The following is a 21,502-nucleotide window of genomic DNA, read 5'->3' on the forward strand; positions in this document are numbered from 1 at the left end:
TTGCAGCAGGACCTGTCTTGTCTCCTCATCCCAGCCCACTCCCCGCTCTGATAGCTACCCCTTTTCGTTCCATGGCTTTTTATTTTTGGGTGCCTCAAAAATGAGCAACTGGGGTCTTATTTTTTAATTATTATTATTATTTTGGTCTTTCGCAAGTATGCACTTACAGGTGTCTGATATGACCAGTTCTGCCTGGTCAATTTCCTTGTATGTTTCAGCTGTTAAAAGGAGCAGGGAAGCAGAAGAAACTGACAAGATGAGTTCCCCACTGGGTAATTTGCAAACAGTTGCGAAGAACCAGGGGAGAAATAATATTAAGAGAAAGGAGGGATCCAGTAGTGCAATTCAGAAGCACCACAAATTGGGGGAGGGGTCCCCTAAAGTAGAGGAGTCCACTAAAAGTAACTGCAGCAGTAAGTGCTCCAAAAAGTAGCTGCAAAAAATGGGGGAGATATTGTCCCTCCCCTTTTGGTGCACTTACTCCTTTGGCTCTCCCCACCCCCACCCCCATATTCAGTGCTTCTGAATTTAAAAGTTTTATGTAAGATTTCTTTATTTAAATTTATTTAAAATTTAAATAATAAATTTCCTTTTTAAAAACCAGGGAAATTTAGTGATAAAAAACACTACTGATTTAATACCAAAGTTAAGGCTATCTCATGTTGGCTCAAGCTCCACAAAACCAGGGAACTGGAAGCTAAGGGTGATGCCTTAACAGATGTGGTCCATGATTAGTAATGGTGTTGTGCAATGTCACAAATTGTACTTGTTTACAAGCAACAAATTGGCATGGGTCAACTTACAGGGGGATTCCTCTAGCACTACAGTAAGGTTAAGATGCTTCACAAAGCAATACAGGACCAGGATAACACGGGGGCATCTTTGCTGGTCCCAGGCACTCCATCCTCCCCATCTGCATCTGGGCCCGAAAGACCCAGAAAAGTGTGGGTGCATGAAGAGTAAGTTGTAAGCAAGCACAATTTGTGACACCGCATGGCATCATTACTTATCACATGGCATGTCTGTTAAGACATCAGCCTAAGCTTCCAGTTTCCTGGTTTTGCGGAGCTTGAGCCAATATGAGATAACCTTAACTCTGGTCTTAAACCAGCAAGGATTTTTTTAAATATGGGACAGACTGTACAGATGTTGAATGTTACATCTGAATTAACTGTAGATGTGTGCAGATTAACAATCTGGGTACATGTGTACACAGATTGTAGGTTCGTTGAACATAATGTGTGAATACCCTGTTCTTTCAGCCTCTTCTGCACCAGTGGGTTGCTGTGAAGATAAACCGGGAGAGGATGAGAATCATGCAAACTTTCAACAGGAGTTTCCTCTAGAAAAAAAGGTAAGATAAAAATGTATTTTTAAGGAGGAGTTTAATGTATAGATACTTGGCACATTTGCCTTTGTCCTCTGCTTGTAAGTTACCTGTTCATAACCGTTTCTTTAAATAGAGCACGGCCAGTAGAGTTTCCCAGTATTCTGGCAGGAAGCTGATAAAATCAGAACCTGTACACATAGCAAAGGAGGCACCAGCTGCAGCTGGTTTTGGTATTTTGTGGTTTTGGTATTTTAAACAACCACCATGATAATTATGGCAGCGGAGTGGGTAGTTTTCCCATTATAAACATTATGCCCTTTTTTGGCCAAGATCTGCTGATTAGGTGAGAGAAGAAACCTGGGAATGGTTAGATAAATTGGGTTCTGTAAACACTAATAGGCTAAATTTAATTGAGATTAGCTCAGCATTTTTAAATTAACTGTTAAGTGCCCTAGTCCAGGGGTCCCCAAACTTTTTGGACCCGTGGGCACACGGGGAATTTGAGACCATGCTGTGGGCACCACCACAAAATGCCTTATCAGTGGATTGCTGCTTTGGCATCTACCTTTCGCGTCTATGGATCTTAGACTGCGTCTTATTCAGCAAAAGCTTTTGTTTTGAGTCTACTGGACATTGCAAAGTCTCTTTAATAAGGGATTGTCTAATTCAGCTAATTGCTGGCAGTGCAATACAGCTAATGCTTCTTTCAAACATATGTTTCGGCAATGTCCAGTAGTTGCTTCTTTTTGCGGGGAGGTTCTTGCAAAGAAAAATTTTGTACGCGAACAAGTCTTCAGTATTCACTGATGCACATGCTCTTTTAAATTATTTACCTGGTTAGGCCTCATCTGGAGTACTGTGTCCAATTCTGGGCACCGCACTTTAAGAAGGATGCAGACAAACTGAAGAGGGTTCAGAGGAGGGCAACAAAGATGACTGGAAACAAAGCCCTGTGAGGAGAGACTGAAAGAACTCGGCATGTCTAGCCTTGAGAAGAGAAGACTGAGGGGAGATAGGATAGCGCTTTTCAAGTCCTTGAAAGGCTGTCACAGAGAGGAAGGCCAGCATCTCTTCTCGATCATCCCAGAATGCAGGACACGGAATAATGGGCTCAAGTGACAGGAAGCCAGATTCTGGCTGAACATCAGGAAAAACTTCCTGGCTGTTAGAGCAATACGACAATGGAACCAATTACCTAGAGAGGCGGTGGGCTCTCCCACGCTGGAGGCATTCAAGAGGAGGCCAGACAGCCATCTGTCAGGGATGCTCTGACTTGGATTCCTGCATTGAGCAGGGGGTTGGACTCGATGGCCTTGTAGGTTCCCTTCCAATCCTACTATTCTATGATTCTACCTGCTTTATGGAAATTAACAAATGGTCAGCATAAATGGATTCTCTGCACCCTTTTGACAGCTAAAGGTCTGATATTACAATATTGTGAGGCTAAACACTCACCTCCTATAATGGAATGGACTGAGGACCTTACAATGTTTTCAATATTTGAAAGGATGACATATAGACACCACCTTCAAATGGATATTATTTAGATATTTGGTCCACTTTTGCGGTAGCCCGTGTATAATTGCTACAAAGTTGTAGCAAATCCATGTATGTATATATTTTTTAAAATGGGGGGAAAAATCAATAAAAACTATTTTGGGTGCCCCCGGGGCACCCAATTTATCTAACCATTCCCAGGTTTCTTCTCTCACCTAACCTGCAGATCTTGGCCAAAAAAGGGCATGATGTTTATAATGGGAAAACTACCCACTCCTGCCTAGTTCATGCAAGTCAATGGGAATTTTCTTAGCTCACAAGTCAAGCGTGCCCAGTACACTTCTCCTGTCAGGGGATGATGGGTAGCAGGAAACTGTCAACTGAGACAAGAGTGAGGTCATTTGGGGGCTGAGAGACTAAAAAGCATCCTGGACTACCATGCAGGCTTACTCAGATATAAGCTTTTCTGAACCTATCTATTCATTTGCACACATCTATCAAGTTAATGACTTGCTAATGTTTTCTTTTCTTTTCAGAATCATTCCATAAACTGCAGGGCTATTGTATCAACACTGTGCCAGAGCTAATACTTGTAAGGACCCTGAGCACCAAGAAGTGGCATAGGAAACTGTAAACATGAAGTGAAACGGGTGTCTTGATCTTTTGGCCAAGGGCCCATTCTACCCTAGCTATGCTTCTAGGGCACAGCGAGGCAAACTTTTCAGACCTGTGGACACATTTGGCAACTTGAGAATCTGTCCTGGGCACCATCACAAAATAGCTGTTGTGGGAGGTGTGGCTAGTAACCTGCCAAAAGACTAAGTACAAGGCAGCCCCCAATCAAGATGGGGAGGATGGAGTGACTGGGACTAGCAAGGATGCCCCACAATGTCACAGTCCTGATTTATCATATGACACATCCGAGCCTTAGTGTATTGCTAGAGGAATCCGCCTGTGCTGTAATCGAAACCTTTTTGTCGTTTACATCAGTAACTGGCAGGATGGGTTAAACAGTGATAAGTGGAGGTCTCCTCTAATGCAGTAGGGATGAGAGTGGTACTGCTACTAACTATTTGGGGTGTGGTGCTTGTAGCTGTATTCCCTAACTGCACTGTGATTGATCATAGTGGCACTAATGAGAAATGTCAAAGCTACAATTGAAAATAATCCACCTGTTTCATAGATCTTTTAAGAGGCACAAAGAGAAAGTGCATCTTGGCTGTGTGGGGGTGTGGAATGGGTAGCTTGATTATTTATATTTTAATGCATTTGTAGGCCAGGAACTCTTCCCCTCTAAAATGTGCTCACAGGGACTTGCATAGACCATGAAATTAGACAACTGAGCTCACAAGCCTTAGCCCACACATCTTGTGTTGCCAAGTAATGTTGGGAAAATGCCATTTGAAGTGAAGTAGCGGTGTGCTGGAAGAGGGTGCTTAACCCTTCCACTTATCAGTTCTTTTCAACTGCAACACCACATCACCCAACCTGTTTTATCCCCACCAAGCATCTCAGGTTCCAAAGCAATCCCAGGTGTCTTGCTGCTGCTGGAAATCTCAATGTGGTAATGAATAACTGTTTTTCTCTCATTTATCATGTTTCAGTTTGAAATCTAGAATAAGAAACTTGAGCTCTCGTGTCTTACTGTAGTGCCAAACAAAAACCAGCATCAGGATGGTGAGGGTTCTAGAAGAGAGCTTCCTCTCACTGTTTAACCCATCCCGGCAGCTACTGATGTAAGCAACCAACAGGCATGGTCAACTCACAGGAGGATTCCTTTAGAAATACAGTAATGTTCAGATGCTTCATAAGGCAATATGGGACCAGGACACTGTGGGGTATCTTTGCTGGTCCCAGGCACTCCATCCTCCCCATCTGGATTTGGGGTGAAATACCAAGGAAAAGTGTGGGTGGATGGAGGGTAAGTTGTAAGCAAACAATTTGTGACATTGCACGACATCATTACTGATCACAGGGCATGTCTGTTAAGGCATCAGCATCAGCTTCCCATTTCCTGGCTTCGTGGAGCTTGAGTCAACATGAGACGGCCTTAACTATGCTCTCCCCAGTGAGGTCCCCCCAAACACTATCATCTTTTCAGCTTAAGACTCTCCCTTATTCCTAGGCCTTTGATGGTATATGACTGGGCTCTTAATTTTATCAGTTGTTCTGTTAGGTCCTAGTATTTTATTGTTGTTTTAGTTGTTTTAAATTCTTTGAATTTTTTGTATGTTAAATGTTTCATGCTATGCTTTTCAAGATGTTTTTTAGAGTTCTAATTTTTGTGAACTCCTCAGAGAGCTTTAGCTATTGGGCTTTATAGAGAAGTAATAAATAAATCATCATCATCTCTGGTCTTAAACTGACAGGGTTTTTTAAAAAATCTGATAGGTGTGTTATTGCAGGAACATATGATAATGGAACCGTGATTAAGGATAAAACAGATTTGTCACACAAGTACCAACATAGCTGCACAATATCGGCATTACTGCAAGTTTCAGTCTACAGACATATTTTTGCACAATAAATTGAACTGCAGCCAGTTCAGTTTATCGTGGACTCCTGTCCAGGTCATCATAGACTCTTGTCCTCTTCTAGAAGAATTTAACTCTGGAAAGGATTTACTGTGCAAGTGCCAGAACTGAATACACATTAAATTCACATTAATTTGAGGCAAACATGCAATGCAGAGAAGCCCTTCACTATGGAACTTAAAATATTTGGGAACCTGTCTGATTTGAAACCTTATCCACCTATGGCAAGTAAAGCGTTTTTGTTCCAGTGGCCAAGGACTTACATTTATAAACACATGCATGCTTAAACCTTTAAGCTAACTAACCCTGCCCAGTGTGCTAAAATGCAAAAACAGAAAGAACCGAATACATCAAAAACCCATGACTTCATACTGAAACAGTTCCCTCTCAGAGGCAAAGCTTTGTAGCAAAAATGAAAGCAGTTAAACTGAAGAAAGCCAACTCTGTTAATTCATTCAACATGGATGTAAAAGCAGTCACCATAGGAATGGAAACTGCTTGACAAATGCAGAAGGGATTTCCTAATGGCTATTCCCCAGTCTGCAAGGTTTCTGCACTAGCATTTCTGTACTCTTAAGGTGGAGTGGTCCATGGTAAAGAATCCAGGTGTTTTCATTTCTAAAGAACAGCTGGAATGAAGTCCACCACAAGTCAGAATACCTGCACAGTCCCTTTTGGCAATGGCCACCAACTCCTTCCTGCCCCTAACTAAATTCCTAAGCCTGAGGAGTTTGCAGCCTATTTCAACTGAAATTTAGAAGAAGAAAAAAACCAGCCAGCTTCTTCAAATTTAGTCTTTTCTATCTGGATGTCAAAGTTCTCAGCCACTAAGAAGGGTGGAACAAGCTGCAGGCAGAACTTCATGTTACCTGAGCAACAAGTACTGACAATAGGCACTCTTTCCTTGAGCACACTTTTCTGGGCTACTCATTGTTTCAAGCATAACTGAGCTGAAATATTTTAACACTCCTAGAGAAAAGGAGGAAGAAAGCAGCAGAGTCTTTGATAAAGCTATGAATACAAAGTTTTAAACAGGGGTGGAAAACTTGTAACCCTCCAGATATTCTGGCATACAACTCCCATCATCCCTCACCACTGGCTATGATAGCTACAGCTGATGGGAGTTGTGGCCCTCCAGATGTTTTGGCCTACAAGTTGTCCACCTCTAGTTTAAAGTAAGACTGGACTCTGTTCACAGACGTGCACCTACTTTTGCTGTCTGTCTACACTGCAACCAAACCAACAATGTTACCTGCACATTTACAATGAAATAGATGGCAACTCTACAGTCAGATCTATTCACTAAAGGTGGCAAGCTAAGATCACAACAAAATTCCCAAACTAAAGCTCAATAGGTAAAGAAATGCAGCTGAAACTGCTAGGCCTTGTAAGATCTAATGACAATCGTTTCTTCTTATCTTTTACTGCTGATCCGCACCTTAATACATAAACAATGATGAAATTAAACTGGGAAGTGGTCATCTACCACCCTGACCTATTCCTTACTAATTACCTATAGGCATTTTTCAAAGTACACCAAGATAGGATTCTATGAGTAAGGGCTGGCTCACAAAAGCTACTGAAGTTTTTCCGTATAATTACCTTCAAGGACTTAAATATCCATACAGAGGAAGTTTGATTAAGCCACAGTCTGAATAGTTGAAAGTGGCTGTAGATCAGTCTTAATATCTATTTCTAGTTCTATTTTATAGAGAAGTCCAATCAGAACACCTCCCCAACAGATGCATACCTATAGCTAGCTCACAGCCGAGGCACTTCCAAACCTTCCAGTACGCAGAAGATATGTTGACCTCTAAGACCACTGCTCGGGGCACATACCCTTCAAACAGTATTTTTATTTTATCATTGGTACTGCACACTGCAACTCTAGAGATAAGATGCAAGACTCAAGTCACCTTTTTTTTTACTACACTATCCGCAGTCCAATGACCTGTGTTGAGTGTGTGCTCAGGATCTCTTAGCAGAGAACGAACAGCTAATCTGTGTTAACAGTTTCCAGAGGTGTAGGCATGTTAATCCATTGTGGACCAGCGTCTACTTCATCAGATGCATGAAATATTATCCTGTGTTGGCAGGTGTAAAATGCAGTGCAAAAGATACAGTCTGTGACAATTACATTAAAGTAAAATATGTCACTACTTATTTTACATAAACATTGAATGAAATTGTCAGAGTCTGTATTTCTGGCATTTCATTTCTCTCTGGCCTCATTGCTTACCCAACCCCTAGAGATGTGAAGGCCCAGAAAAACACTGGAAAAATCCAGGGAAATCCGTCAACTCCACCAGCCCTTTTTTCGTTTTCCTAATAAATTGGACATATGGAGAAATTTAGATTATGACATATTTTTGTTCAGAATTATGAATAAAATCTTTAAGGCAAGATGTTCATATACTGTTACCCAGCCTTTACTCCCAAAAAATGATTTCTGAAAACTACATAATGGGAAGAATTTTATGTAAGACTAGAATTTTTTTAAAAAAAATTAAAACCATGGGGGGAAATGTTTTTTAATTCTCTCAGAAAGATTCCCAGCATACTGTTTCTTCCATTCCTTTTTAAAATTATTTGTCTAATGTAACCTTTACTGACAGACAGTTAGGGACGCTCCAAGTCATGCTGTTTCTCAGCATGTGACTAGAGCTACCATACATGAAGAAAATGTGCTTCCTTGACAGTTTGGGTTTTATTCTAATGAACCCTGTGTTTCTGGACTTGTTCTGGTTAGATTCTGTAACAGTCAATGAATGTCATTCTAAAGCCTACATGAGAGAGAAACACTGTATCCCACCACCACCACCACATGTGATAAAGCAACATGTGGGTTAGCCCATCTATGCTTATTTTTTAAACAAATGGAAACTCTGAGGTGTGGGTCTATGGAACTCACTGCCACCGATTTTAATAAAGTTCCCAATTAGACCTGAATGCTAGGGAATGCTGCCTCAGCTATAAAACATTTAATCGCTACCACCAAAATAAACCTTCTATACCTAAAAGAAACTCAATAGCCTGATTCCCATGACAGGCATGGGATCGACACTACCACTAGACAACCTTTCAAAATGAACAAAAATTAAAGGCACTATCCTACGGCCACTAGTCAGTGGCTAGACAGCCATGGGAAAGGCTGGTTCCTGGGAACTGACCTCGGAGCCCCTCCCACACCACCACCTTCCTCTGATGCTTACGAGTGGGAATTGTTTACAAAAGGGAATACAATGTCACTTCACATAATAGGTTGAGATTGCTTACAGGTTTTTATGTTAAATAGGCTGGTTACCATTCCTGATAAGAGAATTTTCACCATCCAAATAGGCTCTCAGTAGCTTTACCTTCACACTAGATTTTCTTGAACTCCACCCCAACAAATTCTTCGCAAACAAGTATAGGTGCTGAATACCAGTCTTCCTCTGCCTCCAGCGCTTCCTGCTTCTTGTGGCATCTAGGATGATTCTGATGTTTCAGGGACTACTTAAAGTTCCCTCTTATCTGACATAAAACTAAAATGTATCATTTGCATCTAAAAATGCATCTAAATGTATTGTTTGGTTTACTCATACAATTATCATATTTGGTATAAAAGAGTGCTAAAAAAATAAGTATTGCATATTTTCTTGAAGTTCCTCAACATTTCCATTTCTTTCAGAAAAAACTATTTTTTCCCATGGTTCCAAAATTTCCGGACATTTTACATATCTTTCTCCCCCCTACACTCCTGTGTATATACACCTGCCAACATAGGATAATATTTCAAGCATCTGATGAAGAAGACTGTAGTCCGCGAAAGCTTATGCCTTAAATAATTAGGAAAAAAATCCCCCCCCATTTTTCTCCAAGTACCATTTTTATTCTCCCCCCCCCCATTGGAAAAATTGAACAGCTTTGGATTATGAAATACTTTCTTTTAGAATTTAAGACAATGTGTTTATGTATTGTTACCCAGCCTTTATCCTCCCAAATGGTTTCTAAAAACTATGTAATAAGACTAGAAATTTAAAATGTCTGGAAATAACAAAGCCATGGGGGGATTTTTTTAATCCTCCCTGTAAGATTTCCAGCATAGTTATTTCTTCCACTCCTTATTACAATTATCGATCTAGTATATCTTTTACTGATAGATATTTAGGGATGCTCTGAGACATGCTCAGTTTCCTAGCATGTGAGTACAGTCTTCAAATATAAGCTAATGGGATCTGAGCTTGAAGTGACTGACCAGGAAAGATCTTAGGCTTGTGGTGGACAGCTCAATGAAAATGTTGACCCAGAGCGTGGCTGCTGGGAAAAAAGGCAAATAATTAGGAAAGGAACTTAAAGTAAAATGCCAAGATCATACCCCCCTTGTACAAACCTATGGCGTGACCACATTTAGAATACTGTGTACAGTTCTGGTCGCTGCACCTAAAAAGGACATTGTAAAGTTGGAAGAAATGCAGAAAAGGGGAACTAATATTATCAAGGGGCTGAAATAACTTCCCTGTGAGGAAAGGCTGCAACAAGGATTTAGCTTAGAAAAAAGGCAAGTAAGGGGAGACATGATAAAGGTGTACAAAATTATGCATGGTGTGGAAAAAGTGGAAAGGGAGACATTTTTCTCCCTCTCTCATAATACTAGAACCTGGGGTCATTCCATGAAGCTAATTGGTGGGAGATTCAGGACAAATAAAAGGAAGTACTTCTTCACACAGCGCATAAACTATGGAATTCACTACCACAAAATGTAACAATGGCCACCACTTTGGATGGCTTTAAAAGACTGGACAAATCCCAATTCCGTGATATGCCTTTTGACTAAACAGGAGCACATCTGGCTTGTCTGAATTGAGCTTAAATTTGTTTGCCCTCATCCAGTCCATTATCAAGATCAGACTTCGATTTAGAACTAAAACAACTTCCTTGGATTTGGATGGAAAGGAGAGATAAATTTGGGTGTCGTAGAATCATAGAATAATAGGGTTGGAGGGGGCCTATAAGACCCCCGAGTCCAACTGCCTGCTCAATGCAGGAATTCAAGCCAGAGCATCCCTGACAGATGGCTGTCCAGCCTCATCTTGAATGCCTCCAGTGTGGGAGAGCCCACTACCTCCCTAGGTAATGGGTTCCATTGACATATTGCTCTAACAGTCAAGAAATTTTCCCTGTTGTTCAGCCGGAATCTGGCTTCCTGTCACTTGAGCCCATTATTCCATGTCCTGCACTCTGGGATGATCGAGAAGAGATCCTGGCCTTCCTCTCTGTGACAAACGTTCAAGGACTTGAAGAGTGCTATCATATCTCCCCTCAGTCTTCTCTTCTCAAGGCTAAACAGGCCCAGTTCTTTCAGTCTCTCCTCAGAGGGCTTTGTTTCCAGTCTCCTGATTATCTTTGTTGCCCTCCTCTGAACCCTCTCCAGTTTGTCTGCATCCTTCATAAAGTGCGGTGCCCAGAACTGGACACAGTACTCCAGATGAGGCCCAACCAGTGCTGGGTAGAAGGGAACTAGTACTTTCCGGGATTTGGAAGCTATGCTTCTATTAATGCAGCCCAAAATATCACTGGCCTTTTTTGCAGCCACATCACATTGTTGGCTCATATTCAGCTTGTGATCGACAACAATCCCAAGATCCTTCTCACTTGTAGTGTTGCTGAGCCACGTATCCTCCATCTTGTAACTGTGCATTTGGTTTCTTTTTCCTAGGTGCAGAACTTGGCATTTCTCCCTATTAAATTTCATTGTTGTTTTCTGCCCAGCGCTCCAGTCTATCAAGATCACTTTGAATTTTATTTCTGTTTTCCAGAGTATTAGCTATCCCGCCCAATTTTGTCTCATCTACAAATTTTATCAGCATCCCTGCACCTCCTCCCCCATTTCATTAATACAAATGTGGAAGAGCACTGGGCCCAGGACTGAGCCCTGCGGTACCCCGCCCGCTACCTCTCCCCAGATTGAGAAGATCCCATTGATAAGCACTCTGAGTCCGATTCTGTAGCCAACTGTGGATCCACTGGATCGTTGTTTCATCTAGCCCACTCTGAGCTAGTTTGCTCATCAGGAGATCATGGGGCACTTTGTCAAAAGCTTTGCTAAAGTCGAGGTATATGATGTCCACAGCATTCCCACAGTCCACAAGGGAGGTTACTTGATCAAAAAATGAGATCAGATAGCCTGGCAGGATATGTTCTTGACAAATCCATGTTAGCTTTGAGTAATCACTGCATTGCGATTCCAGGGACTTGCGGATGAGACTGGAGGACAGCCTGCAGAGAAAGAATTTCAGGGGAACCTGCATGAGAGCAAGCAAGAAGCTGAAGGTCAGTCAAGCTGAGGCGATGAAACCCAGGCCTACAACAACAAGAAAAGAGTAGTAGTAGTGGGAGACTCCTTGCTGTGTGGGATCGAAACCCAAGTATGTCGTGAAGACCCATGGACTTGCCAGGTATGTTGTCGTTGTAGGCTTTGGTTTCATCACCTCTGCTTGACTGATCTTGCTCACTCTCATGCAGGTTCCCCTGTAATTCTTCCTTTGCAGGCTGCCCTCCAATCTCATCCTCAAGTACCTGAAAACAGTTCCATAGTTCCAATGCTTCCACTGGTGTATAGTGGCTTCTAGTTCTTCTGTCACCCTTTTCCAAGGAGTATCCTCTACTGCATTTTTCCTCACCTCAGCATTTCCCTCTTCTGCCTCAGCTTGCTGCTGCTCTTCAAGCTTCTGGTCTTCACTTTGCTGCTGTAGTTCCATCGTTCTGTCCAAGAACTCTTTGTGTTCTCTTATTCCCTGGAGGGTTGACACTTGCCGCTCCAGTCCTCTTACATTTTTTTCCAGCAGCGTGATCAACTTGCACTTGTTGCAGGTGTAGGCCATGTTGTTCTCAGGCAAGAAATAAAACATTGCACACACCTTGCAGGTCACCACCACTGGAGAGTCTTGTCCTTCCATAGCCTCTTTTCCCTTTTTGTGTCTAGCTTTCTGATTATTCTAGAGTAGCTTGTGCCTGGTCTGGAGGTTAAAAACAGAGTCCCAGGTATGGAAGTGTGTGTTACAAGAAAAATAAAGTTAAAAAAAAAGTGTTTTTTGTCAACATACTGGTGGCACCAAACCCCAAACACTGGACAATCTCTCCCAGAGGTTTCATGTATATGTTAAATAGCACAGGGGACAAGATGGAACCCTGAGGAACACCACCGGCCAACAGCCACAGCATCAAACAGGAATCCCCCAGCACCTCTTTAAGGGAAGACAGAACTACACCTGGCTGTAAAGAGGCATTCACCACTACCCTTACTTACTCAGCCAGCACCCCCCAGCTGCTTTTATAATGTCTATAATGTTTTATATGTTCCTAAAGGAGCCTTCCCCAACCTGGTTCCCTCCAGATGTTTTGGACTACAATGCCCTGACCATAGGCCATGCTGCCTGAGGCAGATGGGAGCTGAAGCCCAAAATATCTGGAGGGTACCAGGGTGGGAAAGGCAGTCCTAAGGCAACAAAGTGGCTTTAGAGTGGTAAAGAGTGCTTTAAAAAGGTTACTATTTTTCAATTTTCCCAAAATGAAAGGGTTTTTTCTACCACCACCCCCCCTGGAAAAAAAAGTTTTTTCCCATGGCTTCAAAATTTCCAGAATGTTTACATCTCTAGCTGTGCCTGGGTGGTGGCTTCCCCAAAAGGGAAGGTGCCACACAGGCAAGTCCCCCACCTGCATCCCCTACTGTGACCCGATCTGTGACTGGAGATAAAAGCAGGGATTCCTTCAGGGGGCAAGGTGTGGAGAATCCTGGAAGGCTCTGCAGGCCACGTTAGGGCCTGCTGGACAGAGGTTGCCCTCCTCTGTTTTAGCATGACACCCGATTTGGGAATTCTGCCTTTTCCCTCCCACAACAAGCCAGTTCAAGAACAAACCCTGGGTTTATTACTGTCCCTTGTCGAGGGAGAGACAAGCCACAGTTCCAGTTCAGATGTCACGCTAAAGAAACCACAGGTGCAGAGTCCCTGTCTTGTTCAGCTGCTCCCACTGGCAGAAGAAGCCAAGCGGGAGCAGTAACAAATAGTGTGCACCAGCTGAGATATTCACGGCAAGCCAGAATTTACAACAGTATGGCTTACTATGATGTGTTATCCAGGGCTGAGCTTAACCCACCCCACATTGACTCTGAAAAAATGTTACAGAAAGGTTGTGTTTGTAAATATTTATTTTAAATTCTTGGAGATACTTTGTATATTCTCCTTTCCAAAACTCAATGAACTTAATGAAAGAAATATACACCCAGCCAATTGCTTGTGGGATAACCACAATCCAGCATCACGTTGTGTGGTGTTGTGCTGGCATCACAAGTTCACCAAGCACAGCAACTTGGACCGGTACTACTGCCCTTTCAACAGGCATTACCACAGAGAACTACTGAAGAGCACAAAGCTAGAAGGAAAGGGGAGCAGAGTAAGGGTGTGGAAGGAGGACAACTGAGGACAGCTCTTCCACATAGTACATTTTTGATTACTGGAGAACCTGCTGATTAACAAAACTTTCAACATGGGCCTGGCACTTTCAGGCAGCACAGCAGAACTTGTGGCCCACCATGGTCTCAACAGCCTCCTATTGCTGATTGTGTGAGCTAGTTAGGGAGGTACGGACTGCATAAAATCCGCTCCATTTCACAGACTGTCAGGTGCCTTTTGTTCCATTGTCCACCCACAGACAGATGCAGTTTTTTTTCGTCATGCAGAAAAACACACAAATAATTAAGCAAGTATTTACATAAGTATTTACATAATTTACCTTAGTACGTAATATTTAGCGTATTGTCCCCCATTCTTTTCAACGTTTCCTCGGCAGAAACTTACGTATTTTCCTACGAATTTAAATGCGTAAATTTCGGGAAAGTAAAAAAATCATCTGGAAGTCTACGGACTGAGGGCATCACTCCGCAGCGGATTCCACATGTCGGAGTTCTAGAAATCTGAGCTCATTTTAGTCTGTCTTGAATTTCTCCAGCATCCCTAGGGCTAGTCAGCTTCTGATGGCTCATAAGTTGTACAGGTAGAGATGTAAAGTTTCTAAAAATGTTGAAGCCATTGGAAGAAAAAACACACACACACACACCCAGAAAGACCAGAACTTTGGGGGGAAAATGAAAAATGTACAATTACTTTTCTTTAACCCCTCTTTACAGATACAAAGTTAACTTTGCTATTTTAGGAACATAAAATGTATTATGAGTAAATAGGCTTGCTCATAAAATTACCATTAAAATGAAAACATTTAAAAGTAAACTCAGTAAGCAAATTTGTAACTATTGTCTGAATAAACTATACTTTTACATTTAAAATACCAAACATGATAATTTTATGAGTAAACCAAATGATACATTTTAGGTTCCTATTTTGTGTCAAACCAGAAGAAACTTCTAAGTAATCCCTGAAACATCCGAATCACCCTAGAAGCCAGAGACAGAAGACTACTGGTATATGGCATCTGTTCCTGTTTGTGAAGAATTGGTTGGGGTGGAGTTTAGGGAAATCTGGTCTGACGGAAAAATGACAGAGAGCTTATTCAGCTGGGGAAGACTGTCTTACCTATCAAGAATGGTAACCAGCCTATTTAACTTAAAAACCTTTAAGCAGTCTCAACCTGTTATGTGACGAGTGACATTTTATTCCCTTTTGTAAACAATTCCCCTTAATAAAATCTTAATTTTTGTTCATTTTGAAAGGTTGTCTCTAGTGGTGGTCAGTCCCATACCTGTCATGGGAATCAGGCTACTGAGTTTCTTTTAGGTATAGAGAATTTATCTTGGTGGCAGCAGTTAAGTGTTTTAGAGTTGAGGCAGCATTTCCTAGCAGTGAGGTCTAATTGGGAACTTTATTAAAAACTGTGGCAGTAAGTTCCATAGACTTCTGATAGGTGGGATAACCCACATGTTATTTCATCACATGTGGTGGTAGTGCCAAGATAATCCAGTGTTTCTCTCACATGTGGGTTTTAGAACTATAATCATTGGCTGCTACAACATCTAACCAGAACAAGCCCCCAAATTCAGGGCTCTACAGAATAAATCCCAAGCTGTCAAGAATGCACATTTTCTTTACGTATTATGATTACAATCACATGTTGGGAAATTGTCCTGCAGCATCCCTAAATGTGCATCAATAAAAAACACATTAGATCAATAAAGAAGGAATGGAAGAAACAACTATGGTGGGAATATCACAGAGAGGATCCCCCCCACTCCGGCTTCAAAATTTCCAGAAAATGGATTATCTCTAGTCTTACATAAAAGTTTTCCTATTATGTAGGAATCATTTTGGTGGAATAAAGGATACTGTAACAATATATCAAATCCTTGCTTTCAACATTCTGTTCATCATTCTAAAAGAAAATATTTCACAATCCAAAAGTGTTCCATTTGGGGGGGGGGGGGATCAGAAAGATCCATGGACCAAAGTGGAAAACCCCAGGGGCAGGGGGTTCTGAATTTTTCTAGGCCTTCCCATCTCTATGTGCAGGACTGCATTAGAGGGCAACATTTACAGGCAATCAGAACTGAAATGAACCAAAGTACCATCTTGACCAGGGATGAGGAACCTCTGGCCCGTGAGCTGAATTCAGCCTACTAGGCCACCCCATCTGGCCCTTCCCTGAACCCCACCTCACAAAAGGGAGAGGGGGTGGGAGAGCGACTGAGCCATGGCCTGAAGGAAAGCTCTTTTCCTTGGATTCCTGCATTGAGCAGGGGGTTGGACTCGATGGCCTTGTAGGCCCCTTCCAACCCTACTATTCTATGATTCTTTGAGACTGAAGCTCAGTTCATTGTTCCCTCACCAAGCCTAACTACGGAAGGGGCGGGGGGGAAGCAAAGCCAGCTTGGGACTCAGCTAGCACCTGACGGAGCGACTCCTTGAGCCACTGTCTGAGCCCATATTGCCCACTGCTCACCATTCCATGACTCCGCCAGTGCCTCAAGGAGAAGTTCCCTGAGGTGCCAGCTGAGTCCTGTGCTTGTGCATGTGAGAGGAGGGATATGGTGTGTGAAAGAGAGAGAGAGAGAATGGGGACAAGCGCACCAGAGGGCACATGTGGAGATGGTCACACTCACTGCTGGCCCCAATGCTCTTGGTGGGAGGCAATTCGACCCTTGGGCCAAAATAGGTTCCCTATCCCTGATCAACTCTGATCACGTACCATAAGGCAGGACCATCCACCTCCTCGATTTTGATCTACCTATCTAAACCAGATCACTGTAACATGCCACAAGCTGAGAGCAAGTACAGCTGTCAGGCATCTGCAGAACAAAAGCTCTAGACAAACCAGATGCCACAGAATAAGGCAAAACCCCTCCACCATCACTACCCAATCTGAACAGGGAAGAATGGGTGGTTCCAGACAAAGGGATCCTATCATTAACAATTAAAATCTGACTTTCACTCCTTAGCAGATTTCCCTGGTAAGAAAAAAGACAGAAGAAGTAGGAAAACAAGGGAGGGAAGATGTTGTCTGGATGCGCCATAAAATTCTGTGAATGAGGTGGTGGAATAGCATAATAAAAGTCTGCCCTGGAAGCATATGCCCAAATATAACAACCAGCAAGAGCTGCTCCAAGTAAATTTTTACTGAGTTGCAATTCTAAATCAGCCAACATTCGGCTATGGCACTCAAGTAAAGGAATCTGTGCTAAAACAAGTTAAAAACGACACACTTTCACCATGGTGACATCCCACAAAGAAGAGAAAGTACAGGAGGACAGTTGAGAGAAACAGTGAGGGAGAGAGTGGTTCAATCGGCCACTGCTTGTTCCATATAAGTACAGCAACCGGACTAAAAGCATCAAGTGCCTCAAGGCAAACTTTAAGACACAAGGGAGAACTGCTACCCTGCCTGGATGTGTAAAACCTGCAACTCTGTGGATTGGAGGCAAAGTTTTGAAGGGATGTCCAAACAAACCCTGAATGCAAAGCCAGGATGGGAATCCTGTGGCCCTCCAGATATTGTTTGGAATCCATGTCCCATCATCCCTGACTATTGGCCATGCTGGCTGGACTGATGGGAATTGTAGTCCAACAACACCTGGAGGGCTACATGTTCCCCACCTCTGATGTATTTCGCCTGCAGGTATTTCGTCTGCAGAACATCAGGCAAGACACCTGCTCATGTGTAAAGAACTTCTATTCCCACACAAAGATGCATGATTAGTTCTTCACTCTGAGTCAATATTATACCTACGGGGAAAATCCGGCAACACGAGTTCTCTCCGCTGACATGTAACTTCCTATTATCCAATCCACGGCTGACCACAGGGCAGGGGTGGACAGAAGGTAGATCCCCAGATGTTTTTTCAAGCCCCAGAAGCCCGTTAGCATGGCCACTGGTCAGGAATGCTGTGAGTTGAAATTTGAAACTTCTGGAGATCTACTCACCCTGCCGTAGGGCATGCAGACAACTGAAACCTGTCTACCCCAAAGCCTCCACCATTTCCCCATTACTGGGATGGGGGTAAGGGGTAGAGCAATCTCCATACACAAGCCCTGAAAATAACTACTTTCATGGCCACCAGTGGCAAGCAAGACTTGCCTCCAAGTCTGGAAGCTTTTGTAAAAGAGAAGAGTTGGTTCTTTGTCTCTTTCAGGCCATCAGACAACTTATTTATTTACTACATGTATATCCAACTTTTTTCTATTCTGGAATTCAGGCTGGCTACATGGGGTTCCCAGGTGGTCTCCCCTCCAGACCCACACCAGCTTAGCTTCAGCAAGGTGGCTGCTTCACGTGCCTTCAGATGATGCCCTGGGACTAACATATCCATATGCAAGCAAGAGGACCAGTACTTTCTTTTAAGCACATAAGTTTTCTTGACTTATTTACAAGGAAACTGCTCAAAATCAGCCACTATGATCAAAGTAATACGATTCTACCTTGAACAAGATGTGTTGAACCCAGTTAGTCAGATAACAAGTTGCTTGGAAAGCTAACCAGAGCTTGCAGCCCCCCAACAGAGCAGTACATGCACTTTTCTTTTTCACATCTGGTATGGTTTCACAGAAGAAGAATATTCAATAGGCTTCCTGCATTATTTGGAATTAATTTGAACTATCAACCCAGGTACCTGCTAATGTTTTTGCAATTATTCAAATAGGAGGAGCCTTAGCTTGGTGGAGCTTTGCATGCAGAAGATCCCAATCTCAATTCTGGCATCTCTGGGATTAGGGAGCTGGTGATGGGAAATACTTCTACCTGAGCTTCTGCCAGTCAGCATAGACAATGCTGGACAAATAGTCTTACCTGCAATAAGGCAGTTTTCTATGTTCCAAACAAACTAAACAAAATCAGATGCTTTGCTGCTATCAAAATTGAGAAACATCTGAGAAAGAGATCTGTTTTTAAGCACAATAAAATGAATTTCTATAGTGAGGTAACATCCCCAAGAAGGGCTCTGTTGGAAAAGATTAAATTTAAACTTGCACTGAAGTTAACTGGACCACTACTAATTTATATTAATGGCAAAACTAAGGACACAGATTCTTTTTAGTGGTTTGTTCCCTGGGAAACTCTTGGGCCACTTCATGCGTTACAACAGACAGACTCTTGCGTTTCCATCATGTGCTTGGCCCTTTCTTTGGGCTATTCCAAGTGTGTGTGTGTGTGGGGGGGAACAGTATGTATACACCTCTGTAGGGCTTCAGCAAACTGTGGTGCCTAGGAGGCATGCTTACAAGTTACTTCCAAACCCACAAATGCCCCTCAGACTTTACGGAAAAGACACATCAACTTGAGGTGGAAAGATGGGGGAGGGGCAATCTTTTTCTGTAATGAGTATTTCAGCTCTAGCCACATTATGAGCAAATAAACAGCTCACCCTTGTGGTTCATGAAGGTACCAACAACAAAACAAGTTGAGTGGGGAATAATATGATCAAGGCCACTGCATAACGTCCACCATATATTCTCCACTCAACTACTGTAGCCACTTTTTATCTTTCTTACAACGGATTCCTAGCAATGACTACCACAGATGAAAAAATGGGAACACGGCACTGGTCTAAAGGAAAGTTCACAGCAATGAGCAACTGTCAAAAAATAAAGGTATTAGCCTCATTATGTGCTGTTAATAGAACCACTTTCCTTCTAAGACGAGGGAGCTGAGAACTTGCGAAGTATCGCCAATACACCTTTCTGTGTCCAACTAGCCGGTGGGCTTTCTACTCTCGTTTTTTGTGCCTTCCCAAGCCCAGAAAGCTGGCCAAGCAGAGCTCGCCCTCTGGCTGCTCAGCATCCTTCCCATACCAATTATGCAACCCAGAAAAAGAAACGGGACCGCCAGCCCGGAGGACGGGCACGACGATCTCCTTCGCCCTCCAGCCGCAGTCCAGCTCCAGCCCCACCGCGCTGCCTGGCCGGCAGGCAAGCCGCTACCGACGCAGCAGCCACTCCAGCTCTTCTCCCGGCCGAGCACCCGATCCGACGCGCGCCTCCTTGGGCGCAGCGACCGTGCCCCGAGGCCAACGGCCCGGCCCGGCAGCCCGAGCGCCCCGCCTCCCCAGCCGGCGGAAGAGCCCCGCGGGCGCCGGACGGAGCGGAGCAGGGCCGCCCGCGCCGCCACAAACTTTGCCGCGGCGCCTCCTCCGCGCCAGCAGCAAGCCCGGGAGAGGGCCCGCCAAGCCCGCCCGCCGGCGGCCAGGCCCGCCTCCCGAGGCCGGCGGCGGCGCCGGCCCTCGGGGAGCCCCGGCCGGAGAGCTGGACGCGAGCGGGCGGCCGAGCGCTCCACCGGCGCCGGGGCGTCGGGCGCGGGGCGTCCTCGGGCAGGAGGGGCCCCGGCCGCGCCCGGAACCGGCCGCGCTTCCCCGGCGCCGGCGCCGAGAGGCGGCCCGGCCTCGGGCCCGCCTCGGCCGCGGGGACCGCGCGGGAGGCCCCCATCGCCCCTCACCTGCACATGATCCGCCATTTTGCTCCATTCATGTTCTGCTCTCTCCGCGGCCGCCTCCTCCCCCTCCCACAGGCGGCCCAGCCGGGCCTGCCGCGCCTGCGCACTGACGCCTGCCTCCTCGCGCACTTGGCGTAAGCGACCCCTTACGACAAGCTAGAGCCGCGGCCGCCGCATGGGTTTGGAGGATGGCGCGGCTCGCTGCGGTGGCGTAAGCGACGGTCGCGCAGCAGTGACGTAGGCACACGCGCGGGAGGGAAGGGACGGGGAGTCGGGCTTTGTTTACATGCGTCTTAAAGGGGCCGCGCTGCCTGAGGCGCGTGGGGCGGCGGGGACCCTTGGCTGGGCCTCCTCCGGCGCAGCTGGCCGGCCGCTGCGGGGAGTGGCTACCGGGCTGGCCGGACCCCTCCCGCTGCGGCGCCCCGCCCCGCCCGGAACGCGCTGCCCCCGTGCAGGGGCGGCCCGGGCGGCCTGAGGGCGGGCCCGGCTCCTTCCCGAGGGAGAGGCGCCGAGCCCCGGGGCCGGCGCGCCTTTCCCGCGCGGACCGCCGTCCGCCGCACGGCCGGCGCTGCCCTCGGGCTCCGTCCTCCGCTGAAGACGCGCCGCGCACGGAGCCAGGCGGGATACGCGGCGGCATCGCTCGGACCGCGTTGGGAGGCCTCGTGGCGGAGGTGGCGCCGAGGCCAGGCCGCCTCCTCGCGCTCCCCCGCTCGCAGGTCCGCGGCTGGAACGGGCTCTGCGCGGAGGAGGGCCCAGCGCCCGCCTCGTGCAGCAGCAGCCGGGGGCTTCTGCCCCTCCGAAGCCCTGCGCCTCCCCGGATCCCAGATAGTGGGCGAGGGGGCAGGGACTGTGCCTGTTGGTTGCTCGGAGATGCGCTGCGCACCTGCTTACGGGCACATGTGCCCTACCCCAGGGCTGGGGCCTCTGAGGATACGCCAAGCTCACGTTTTGCCCCACAGGTGGCCCCTTTCCGGCCATCGCTTTCTGTGGGTGTGCTTTTCGCTGTAGGTGTCGCTTCTGCACAAGGTGGCCACACTGCCTACCCCTCTGCCTGGAGCCAAGACAGAGGGAGGGGTTGCGAGTGGAGGCCCTGGGGCCAAATTCAGCCTCCTGCCCTCACCAAGGCACAAAGAATTATGGAGGAACATGGGATCTAGCCCAGTGTGGGACCCGTGGCTCCCTGGGGCTCTTGTGTTCAGCCACAGATTAGGGGAACAAAGGCATAATGTACAGG

General features: G+C 45.4%; 2 protein-coding genes across 2 annotated transcripts in view; both read right to left on the minus strand.

Moving 5' to 3' along the window:
- XPO7 (exportin 7) overlaps positions 1-20,317 on the minus strand; it is an 83,087-nt gene extending 62,770 nt beyond the window's left edge. The window contains exon 1 of the mRNA XM_084807123.1: positions 20,272-20,317. Within this exon, the coding sequence (XP_084663249.1) occupies positions 20,272-20,289 (18 nt within the window). The 5' untranslated portion in view covers positions 20,290-20,317. The remainder of the gene's footprint in view (positions 1-20,271) is intronic.
- LOC146340832 (uncharacterized) lies at positions 1,263-20,317 on the minus strand. The gene is made up of 2 exons (XM_084807173.1): positions 19,632-20,317; positions 1,263-1,342 (listed from the first exon to the last, which is right to left on the minus strand). Exon 1 carries the CDS (start codon positions 20,259-20,261, stop codon positions 19,635-19,637), a length of 627 nt encoding a protein of 208 aa, XP_084663299.1. The 5' UTR covers positions 20,262-20,317; the 3' UTR covers positions 1,263-1,342; positions 19,632-19,634.
- Positions 20,318-21,502: the final 1,185 nt, after the last annotated feature.

The sequence above is a fragment of the Heloderma suspectum genome, chromosome 6 (genome assembly GCF_057233095.1).
Source record: "Heloderma suspectum isolate Gila_16-S chromosome 6, 16-S_ref, whole genome shotgun sequence".
NCBI classification, from domain to species: domain Eukaryota; kingdom Metazoa; phylum Chordata; class Lepidosauria; order Squamata; family Helodermatidae; genus Heloderma; species Heloderma suspectum.

Bases quoted from the DNA above. Each gene is read 5' to 3' on its own strand.
- LOC146340832 (XM_084807173.1), bottom strand. From the start codon at position 20,261: ATGGGGGCCTCCCGCGCGGTCCCCGCGGCCGAGGCGGGCCCGAGGCCG.